This window comes from Camelina sativa, chromosome 11 (assembly GCF_000633955.1).
Source record: "Camelina sativa cultivar DH55 chromosome 11, Cs, whole genome shotgun sequence".
NCBI classification, from domain to species: domain Eukaryota; kingdom Viridiplantae; phylum Streptophyta; class Magnoliopsida; order Brassicales; family Brassicaceae; genus Camelina; species Camelina sativa.
This window is the reverse complement of record NC_025695.1, coordinates 48,177,294-48,187,309: the sequence shown is the minus strand read 5'-3', so window position 1 is coordinate 48,187,309 and position 10,016 is coordinate 48,177,294. Positions and strand designations below refer to the sequence as shown.

General features: G+C 35.8%; 3 protein-coding genes and 1 non-coding gene across 4 annotated transcripts in view; 2 read left to right on the top strand and 2 right to left on the bottom strand.

Annotated features, from left to right (window-relative positions):
• Nucleotides 1–627, top strand: part of LOC104727126 (flotillin-like protein 3) — a 4,350-nt gene extending 3,723 nt beyond the window's left edge. The window contains exon 2 of the mRNA XM_010446142.2: nt 172–627. Coding sequence (XP_010444444.1) covers nt 172–418 — 247 coding nt within the window. The 3' untranslated portion in view covers nt 419–627. The remainder of the gene's footprint in view (nt 1–171) is intronic.
• Nucleotides 1,683–5,599, top strand: LOC104727124 (4-alpha-glucanotransferase DPE1, chloroplastic/amyloplastic). The gene is made up of 16 exons (XM_010446140.1): nt 1,683–2,192; nt 2,329–2,379; nt 2,467–2,555; nt 2,646–2,706; nt 2,808–2,886; nt 2,983–3,119; nt 3,211–3,369; nt 3,472–3,548; nt 3,845–3,984; nt 4,086–4,117; nt 4,194–4,268; nt 4,602–4,674; nt 4,751–4,839; nt 4,910–4,954; nt 5,047–5,199; nt 5,322–5,599. Exons 1-16 carry the CDS (start codon nt 1,821–1,823, stop codon nt 5,424–5,426), a joined length of 1,737 nt encoding a protein of 578 aa, XP_010444442.1. The 5' UTR covers nt 1,683–1,820; the 3' UTR covers nt 5,427–5,599.
• TRNAL-AAG lies at nt 6,596–6,675 on the bottom strand. Its single transcript has one exon. It is a non-coding gene; the product is annotated as a tRNA-Leu (tRNA).
• LOC104727123 lies at nt 7,153–9,078 on the bottom strand. The gene is made up of 3 exons (XM_010446139.2): nt 8,805–9,078; nt 8,253–8,540; nt 7,153–7,454 (listed from the first exon to the last, which is right to left on the bottom strand). The coding sequence occupies exons 1-3, from the start codon at nt 8,820–8,822 to the stop codon at nt 7,407–7,409; spliced, it is 354 nt and encodes a 117-aa protein (XP_010444441.1). The 5' UTR covers nt 8,823–9,078; the 3' UTR covers nt 7,153–7,406.

Sequence of the window (10,016 nt, the reverse complement as noted above, 5' to 3'; positions counted from 1 at the left end):
TGCTGATGCTGCCTTCTACTCGAAACAGAAAGATGCAGAGGGACTTGTCGCCATGGCCGATGCTCAGGGGACTTATCTCAAGACCCTCCTAGGCGCAGTTAACAATGATTACTCAGCCATGAGAGACTTCTTGATGATCAACAATGGCATTTATCAGGAAATCGCCAAAACCAATGCTCTTGCGATCAGGGACCTGCAGCCAAAGATCAGTGTGTGGAACCATGGTGGTGCGGAACAGGGGATGAACGGTGGTGGTAACGGTAACGCGATGAAGGATATTGCTGGACTCTACAAGATGTTGCCACCGGTTCTTGATACGGTTTATGAGCAGACCGGGATGCAGCCACCGGCTTGGATTGGTACACTACGTGGTGCTGAGCCCAAACAATCACTTCAGGCTCAACAGCACAGAGGTTGAGAAGATGTCAAGTGTGCCTCGGCTCTCTAGTTATTATTTTTAGCTTTTGGTTTGTTTTCTTTATGTTGTAGAACTACTTAGGAAGTCAAGCATCTGACTAATGTGACTTTGACTAGGGGGTTTCGATAAGGATAAAAAGTGTTTTAAAACAGAGTTGGCTTCTGTTTGTTCCAAAAGAAAAGAAAAGAAAGCCCAATGCTTTTCAAATTTCAACTGTGTTTATTTAAGAGGGCAGAAAATTTCAACTATTTACTATCATCATACAAGATACAGGGCATCTTAGATTCTTAGTTAAATAGTTGAATGCAATATTGTGTAGATGGACATAAGTCTCTATCAGATGCATAGTTGAACAACACCTACCACTTTTATTATGATATGATGGCCTCAGGGGACCATTCTCGAATATGCAATTATTTGTTCCTGTATTGGGTATATGAGTGGTCCTCACCTCTCTGTAAAACTGTAAAATTCCTTTTTCAGCAAATTATGGAAGCTGCGAGGAATGGTAGATAAGTAATATTTTTATGTACAGCCACGTACCGATCAAATGTGATTTATTATTGTGGATCATGGGTTTAAAATTTTTAAGGGATATATAGGATCCGATCCCTCGACCTAAAAGACCCAAAATAAGCCCTTCAATATGGCGCCATTGACGAGATTTTCTTATACACACAGCACGTGATCTCTCTCACACTCTTTGTAATAAAGCGACAAATTGTTAAATTGTTTTGGAAGTTGTGCCGATGATTAGAAGACTTCGTGAGCCTTCCCCAAGTCATAACCTACAAAGCATTTCAGATTAATTTTGATCCATAATACAATTGTAATATTATAGATGCTATCATACATAGATACTGTGTACACAATTGTAATATGATAGAAAATTTTGTAAAAGACGTGGATGAGCTTGAACAATATGGATCATATGACAAAAACCTCTTCGATGCATGCTTGTGGCACTTTGCGAATTGCGACATTTTTCACTATCTTTACCAAGCAGTCATTGCATTTTTTTTTCTCTGTCACTTCATTGATTGATATTACTCGGAATGGATAAAAAAATAGTCGACCACATTACCGATCAAATGTGATTTATTTTTGGATCATGGGTGTGAGGATGTATAAAGATCCGATCTCGTCGGCCTAGAAAAAGCCCAAAATACGGCCTTGAAAATGGCGCCATACACGAGATTTCCATACACCGCACGTGATGATCACGTGATCTCTCTCACAGTTTCACACCACTAGTCTCTCAGTCAGTCTCTCACAATCTCAACTCTCTCAAACTGCAAAAGAGCAACAAAAATATCTTCTCTCTGTCATCTACTATCTGGCGCGTCGTGTGGGAGTGCGGAGCTTTCAATTGAGAAATTGAATTGACGATCATTCATCATCCATGAAGACGATTCTTAGCTCGTCCTCTCCTTCACTCTCTTCTCTCAAGCTTTTCCGATTATCCTCTCCGGTATCATCATTATTATTCGACGCAGCTTCTTTCAGGAACAGGACAAAGCCGTCGCCGTCGTTCCCAATGGCTATTTCGAGCAATTCGACGAATTCTCTCTCTTCTTGTATTAGCAGCGTCGGTGAAGATTTTCCAGAAGAGTATGAGCACTGGCTACCGGTTCCTGATCCCGCGACCCGGAGAAGAGCTGGCGTTTTGCTCCATCCGACGTCGTTTCGCGGTCCTCACGGCATTGGTGATCTCGGTGAAGAAGCTTTCCGTTTCATCGATTGGCTTCATTCTACTGGCTGCTCCGTTTGGCAGGTGAGATTTTGTCTTGGTAGATAATTTTCGTATCATCCTTCTCAATTGAAACTTTGAATCTTGTATAGAGTTTAGAGGAAGTTCTCGCCATAGTTTTTGCTGAGATTACTTAGTAATATATATATTCCATGAGCAGGTTCTTCCTCTTGTTCCTCCAGACGAAGGAGGATCTCCTTATGCAGGACAGGTCTGTGTTAAGAATTCTCCAGAGAGATTCCTTTTTGTTTTTGGTTTCTCAGCTGTTATTATTATTGCTAACTGGTTCTAGTTCTAGGATGCAAATTGTGGGAACACATTGTTGATTTCTCTGGATGAGCTTGTCAAGGATGGCTTATTACTGAAGGATGAGCTCCCACTACCAATGTACTAATCTTCTACATGATTTCTAAGTGGGCTTTTTTTTTTTTTATTCTGGGTCTCGTTCTCTGTTATGATATTTTTTATATGGACTAGTGATGCTGACTCTGTGAACTATCAAACTGCCAACAAGTTAAAGAGTCCCTTGATAACTAAGGTAAACAACCTCTCTGCAAAACCATCTTGCTTGGTACTAGTGAGCTAACTTAGTTATCTATTGCCTTGAGAAGTAAACTTTGATCACTGACTTTTTCTCAGGCAGCAAAGAGGCTTATTGGCGGCACTGGTGAACTGAAGAGCAAACTGCAAGATTTTCGTAACGACCCCTCTATATCATGTGAGAAGTATACAATTTTTAAAGATTCATTGCGCTGGCTTTGATTAATCTGGATAAACAAGATTTCATTGAGGATGCCATGTTCACTATGTATAGGTTGGCTTGAAGATGCTGCGTATTTTGCAGCTATTGACAATACTTTAAATGCATACAGTTGGTTTGAGTGGCCTGAACCACTTAAAAACCGTCATCTTTCAGCCTTGGAAGCTATATATGAAAGTCAAAAGGAGTTTGTAAGATTTTGCTAGCTTCTTGGATTTGGTTTCATCATGAATTAATGTTTTGTGAATTCCTTTCAGGGTAACCTCTTCTTCTTTGCTGCAGATAGACTTGTTCATTGCTAAGCAATTTTTGTTCCAAAGGCAGTGGCAGAATGTTCGTGAGCATGCACGGCGGAAAGGAGTTGATATAATGGGGGATATGCCCATTTATGTAGGATATCACAGTGCAGACGTTTGGGCAAATAAGAAACATTTCTTACTGGCAAGTAAACTGTAACATATGGAGTCAAACACTCTTATCGTATGTTCGAGCAAAAATTTAGACTTTCCTGAAGGTACTCTTCTTTTGTTGATCTTCATACAGAACAAGAAAGGCTTTCCTCTTCTTGTTAGCGGTGTTCCTCCTGACTTGTTCAGTGAAACTGGTCAATTGTGGGGAAGGTATTGATGCTACTCACTTACTTTAGTTTACTTATAACATTTTTGTTTATTCTTTTCACTTAGATAAGTAGGAAACGCCACAGTTTGTTTTTAGTTATAATTTATCTGATGTAAGCATTATTACTAAACAGTGTTACAGTGGCATGCTCAACGTGAATTAGTTTCTGAATTTCCCTAAACCATTTATTGTACTTCACAATTGTTCCATAACTTGGTTACCCCTCAATCTCTTTTATTTATCTTCCTCACCATAGTATTTTGTATTTACTGATATTTTCCATTTATTTTATTTGAAGCCCTCTTTATGACTGGATATCAATGGAGAGTGACCAATATTCTTGGTGGGTTAATAGAATACGACGTGCACAGGACTTGTATGATGAATGTAGGATTGATCATTTCAGAGGATTTGCAGGGTTTTGGGCGGTCCCTTCCGGTGAGTTTAAATTCAAAGTAGAAAAGAGTGATTGATCATATATGTTGGGTACATATTGGATTAGTATATTCATAGGACTGATCAGCTGTGATATTCTGCAGAAGCGAAAGTTGCCATGGTTGGACGATGGAAGGTGCTTTGCCTAATTCATAGATGTAAAATAAAGTAAGGTAAAGAAACTAAGAACTACAAAATTTGTATAAATGTAGGTAGGACCTGGAAAGTCTTTATTTGATGCCATTTCAAGAGGCGTTGGGAAGATCAATATCATAGCTGAAGATTTGGTAAGCTATCAAACTCGATTATACAAAACACTCAGCACTTACATAAGGCTAAACCCGATTGGTTATAATAGATGTGCATCAATTTACTTATTAGTATATAATGAACTTGCAAGACTTGTTTGTAGTTTACATCGAGCATGAGATGTTCATACAGAGATGATTGATGGCCGACCATTTGACTGTGACATACCATCTTAGACCAGTAAAAATTATAGATGTCCTGTGTTCCTCATGAATCCGAGTGTACTAGTGTGGAATCATATGCTCTGTTTCTGTAAGGCAAATTTACATTTGATTGTTTGCTAATGGAGGCTGCACTTTGCCATAAGACAGGGAGTTATTACTAAAGATGTAGTTGAGCTGAGGAAATCTATTGGAGCGCCTGGAATGGCTGTCCTGCAATTTGGTAAAACAGCTTTGGCTTCCTTCCTCACGTTATTCAAATATCTATCATGTGTACATTTATTCTTGTCTAATTTCAGCTTTTGGAGGCGGCGCCGATAACCCACATTTACCCCACAATCATGAAGTAAACCAAGTTGTATACTCTGGAACTCATGACAACGACACTGTAAGTTGATTTCACTAAGCAAACTTATAAAACGAATCGGAAGAAATGTAACTGTCTCGTTGATAAATAGATTCGAGGTTGGTGGAACACTCTGGACCAAGAAGAGAAGTCTAAGGTCATTTCACTAGTCTCATACCATTAAACGTGTTTTTTGTTTCAGTTTTTGATTGCATGATATTGACAATGGCGATGTCTTCGGTATTGCAGGCAATGAAATACCTGTCGATAGCTGGAGAAGACGATATATCATGGTCAGTCATCCAAGCTGCATTCTCTTCGACAGCTCAAACCGCAATCATACCGATGCAAGACATTCTCGGACTTGGAAGTTCTGCCAGAATGAACACTCCAGCCACTGAGGTAGGTCATGCCCCACTATATTGGTTCCAAACTTTCTATAAAAGAGAAAGCTCATAGCAATAGTAATATGTTTGTGAGAAATTGTCTCTAACAATGTGAATTTGGTTTTGTTACACAAAAAGGTGGGTAATTGGGGTTGGAGGATCCCGAATTCGACGAGCTTTGAGCATCTAAAATCTGAATCTGACAGACTAAGAGATCTTTTGTCATTGTACGGACGGCTTTGAGGAAACCATCTGACGCCGAAAAAAAAGAAGAATCTTTGCTTCTTTTTTTTGTTTTTGTTTTATATAATAACTTTGCTGTGGTAAAAAGGCCAAATAAAGCAAGAAAACGAAGAAGGGAATGTTAAATCTCATGCGTTCCGTAATAAATTTTGTTAATTGATAAACATTAATTTTTTTTCTTTTGCAAGTTTACTCTTGAGAAGTCAATATATTCTATGAACTCAAAAGTCAAATGCAACTTGCAATACAGTCCTTCGAGATTACTAACGTTAATATTGGTGGCAGAATTAAAGCGAACCGTTAATGATCACAAAAATAAGGTCAACATGTCTATTACTTAATCAAAAAGATGGAAAATCTAACATTAAAACCGACATAAGCCACACAAGCGGCTGCTTATGGCCATTTATAGAACAAAATATTGGTGATTCGGTGTGAACATTTTGTACATTCTATATATTTTAATGCATTATTTTCTGATTTTTTTTTTTTAATTTTATGTATTTTGTGTAATTTATTATTTATTAAATATATTTGTATTTCTAAGAGTAGTGATAATCTTACAAAATATTTGTTCGATATTTTTTTATTAATTCAAGTATGATAGAAGTATATGTTGGAAATAACTATTTTCTGCTAACTGACCATAGTATAATTCTGTTTTACTATCAAATAGTTAGCTATAAACTATCAAATGAGCCTCATCATGATGATCAAATACATTTATGCAATTAGTATATCTTTATGATTTTGTTTTCAATTATCAATTTATACTACACAAATAGAATCAAATTTTAAACATATGAAGCCGAATTTAAGATTACCTAATGAAAAACTAGATATTAAATTAAAAAGATATAGATATTTATTTAGATAATCACATATAATCTATTTTGTTGTTATTCTCGGTCCTCCTGAATGCTTGTATCATTGTGAATTTCTTTACTCCATAGGATTAAATGTTTTTTTGATTTTTTTTTGGTTGAACAACACTCTCCGTTAAAACCAAGTTTATCATGATCAAGATATAGATATCTATCTAGACAAACACATATACAATATGTGCCATATACGATGGCATATTAAATCTCAGCGTATCCTTAGTAAAAATTTGTTTATTGATCAAAATAATCCAATAATTTACGTTTTGTCATAAAAAAAGAGAGAATTGTTGACAGTGAGATTTGAACCCACGCCCTTTCGGACCAGAACCTTAATCTGGCGCCTTAAACAACTCGGCCATATCAACTTTGTTACTCCTATTCCACTTTGCACAAAATTAAAGCATTAGAAACGAACAAGGCCGATTNTGAAAAAAGAAGAAGCAAATCCCTTTTTTGTAGGGTAATGATGTACTATAATTTATGCATTATTGATGTGATCCTCTAGCAGTATATAATCAAAATCATATCCAATCAAGTTCCAAATCCAATACAAACTAAAGTTGTGAAGTTTGGTGGGGTGTATATAATTAATTTCATGTGTAGTCATAAACAGCAATAAAAGCAACCAACTTGACCAAACTTTGAAGGACCACATTTTACCCAATTGCTACAATGTTAGATTCCAAAACCNCAACCTTCAATTTTTTAGGTATTGCGTTACAACTTCGACAGGTTGATTGTATTAAACTTATCTTATGTGTTCCATTGTCAGATGCAAACACACACCATTTGAATATTTTTAGTAACCACCATACGTTTTGCTTTTATTACTATATCTGATATATCACAAATCTGGCCTATATTACACAATCATGAAAATTATCAGTTGTCTAAATAAACCAAACAAAATTACAGAAAAAGTATATATTACTACGCTTCACATTTTAGAAAACATAATTAGATTACAGAGTAAACAACAGACAAATTTTGATTGATGCATCCGAAGTAACATAAGTGAAAAAGGTGTCACTACCATTTCTCATTTCTCGTCTTCGAATCATTGTCATTATTATGATAAAAAAGTAAACACTTTTAGTTAAGCTTTAACGCAGCAGTTGAAGCAGCTGAAGATTCCTCTCCTCGTCTGTTCCAAGTCATTTACACGTAAGAGTTAGAATGTTGTATCCAAAAGTAAATATAATTTTATTTATGTCAGTTCACATGGTAGGTACATAAATAAAGGATTATGCTTTACTCTGATTGAAAGAAAGAAACCATCACAACAACTTGAAAAAAGAAGAAGCAAATCCCTTTTTTGTAGGGTAATGATGTACTATAATTTATGCATTATTGATGTGATCCTCTAGCAGTATATAATCAAAATCATATCCAATCAAGTTCCAAATCCAATACAAACTAAAGTTGTGAAGTTTGGTGGGGTGTATATAATTAATTTCATGTGTAGTCATAAACAGCAATAAAAGCAACCAACTTGACCAAACTTTGAAGGACCACATTTTACCCAATTGCTACAATGTTAGATTCCAAAACCTAATCAACCCAAGAAGGTCCACATCAGATGAACACACACCTAAACTCACAAACACTAGCATCCTATTCCTCAAAGACAAAGTGAATCTTACAATGGATATTCATAACTGTCAGACATAACTATATAAGTGCAATCAAAATCTAAGTTTCAAAGTTTGGTGTGGGTATGGGCATGAACAACTAACTATAATAAACAATGTGTGATCCCAAAATCTACCCATTTTGCCAGAAACAACCAATATAAAGACTACAAAGTTAGATGTCATACATATCCTACCCCAGTCAAAACATCAACCTACCGGTTTCAATGAACACAGAAAGCTAATGTAATGCCAATTCATAAACGCTAATTGAAAAACAAAATCCACCATCAAGAGACAATGAATCTTACAGAAGGGGAATGTGGGCGTTGGTGAGAGAAGACATTGTGGTTGTTGTCGTTGTCACTGTGAACGGTGGTAAGCTTCTTAGAAGGCTTGGTAGTATCAACAGGGGGTTGATTATGAAAAGGGTTAATGAGTTCTTCATCATTGCCAAGACTAGCTCGAGAAGCATCTCTCTTGTTGAGTTTCCTCATCTCCCTGATCTTTGAGAAATCCATCGAGTAATCAGGAATTGGTCCTCCTTTTTGATCCCAATCTCCAAACTGTGGTACTGATAGCCATGGCGAGTTCTTGTTCTGCCAAAATTCAATAACTTTTGATTTTCAAGAACCAAAAATAATAACTCAAAAAAAAAAAAAAATCACTTTGAATTCTAAATTTTTAGACACACAAATAAATAAAGGTTCTTTTTTTTTTCTTATCCATATAACCCTCACAGATTCACAGACTAATTGATCATGAAACACTTAAAACTTTTAACTGTGTTACCTGGGAAAAACACAGAAGATTGATTTATGCAAGAAAAAAAAAAGATAATGGGGTTTGAGAGAGATAGGAACCTCTTTTCGATCTTCCATGTGAATCTTCTTAAGTCTGGGGAGGGAGAAGAGGTTTGAGAAGATCTTAGGAGAGGAAGATGGTGAAGGGATACAGAGACCAAATATATAAAAGCAGCTAAGAGAAAAAGTAAGCTACAAACAAATTTAATACAGCAAAGTAACAGCCTAACAGGTCGATTGGTTGATACGATTTATATACACCACACTGTCTGTAGTCTGTACACAACCATATCAACTTTTTTTTTATTTTTTATTTTTTGCTTCGGAAAAGGTTAAATCCGCGTCAGGTTTTTTTTTTTTTTTCCCTACGAAATGACGTCGTTTTATGGATTCGGTACTGTGGATATTTAATCAATAGTCTAACTCTAACCTAATTCGTATTGATTAAATACTTTGTTACTGATTAGTATAAAACATAAGTTTAGGAGTTAAGATTTGAAGGCCGGCAACTACTTTTATTAAATTTAATCTGATAAGCGAGTTTGTGTTTGAATATGATTAGTTTAACTTTCATTTATTTTTATTTTTGGTTCCTAGAGAGCACTAGTGAAATACACATACTCCACTACTAAACAAACAAAAAATCTCTCGTCATCTATTGACCACAAAAACGAAAAATTTAAACATATCGTATTGTTTGTTTTTGTGTTAATTGTCTGTCAAATAAAATCAAACCTCGCCGACTAAGTATATCGTTAGTGAATCTTTGTATCCATCCTCTTAATATCCTCTAAAATAAGTACGACTTTGCTTTGTCAACAAAACTAATGTATATGGTTATTAAGTATTAACAATCCGAATTATATGTATAGTCATGGAGGCGATTAACATAAATACATTTCTAATTATCATTTAGACCAAACTTGAAACTACTACTAAACTAGTATTATTTAATCTTTGATAGAAAAATGCGAAGATACAAAATCCCTCAACGAAAATAATAAAAAAAATGTCCCCTCAACTTGTTGCGTGTGACTACGTGGCGTGATGACATCCACGGAGAAACTGACGTGGGTGATGGTATAGTTCGACACGTGGCAGAATAGGAGAAGTGTCTGTTAAATTCAAAGGAGCTATGTGAACCACAGGAGCGGTGACTTCCTTCATCGGGTTTTGTTATCTTCAACTTGAACCATCTCTTCTCTTCTCTTCTGCACCACAAATTTTAGATTCTTTCGTTTATCTTTTCTTTTTTTTTTTTTTTTTTTTTTT

Bases quoted from the DNA above. Each gene is read 5' to 3' on its own strand.
- LOC104727124 (XM_010446140.1), top strand. From the start codon at position 1,821: ATGAAGACGATTCTTAGCTCGTCCTCTCCTTCACTCTCTTCTCTCAAG. The intron at 2,193-2,328 runs GTGAGATTTTGT...TTCCATGAGCAG, and splicing joins CTGGCTGCTCCGTTTGGCAG to GTTCTTCCTCTTGTTCCTCC. The intron at 2,707-2,807 runs GTAAACAACCTC...ACTTTTTCTCAG, and splicing joins AGAGTCCCTTGATAACTAAG to GCAGCAAAGAGGCTTATTGG.
- LOC104727123 (XM_010446139.2), bottom strand. The intron at 7,455-8,252 runs GTAAGATTCATT...GACTTGGAACAG, and splicing joins AACGCCCACATTCCCCTTCT to ACGAGGAGAGGAATCTTCAG.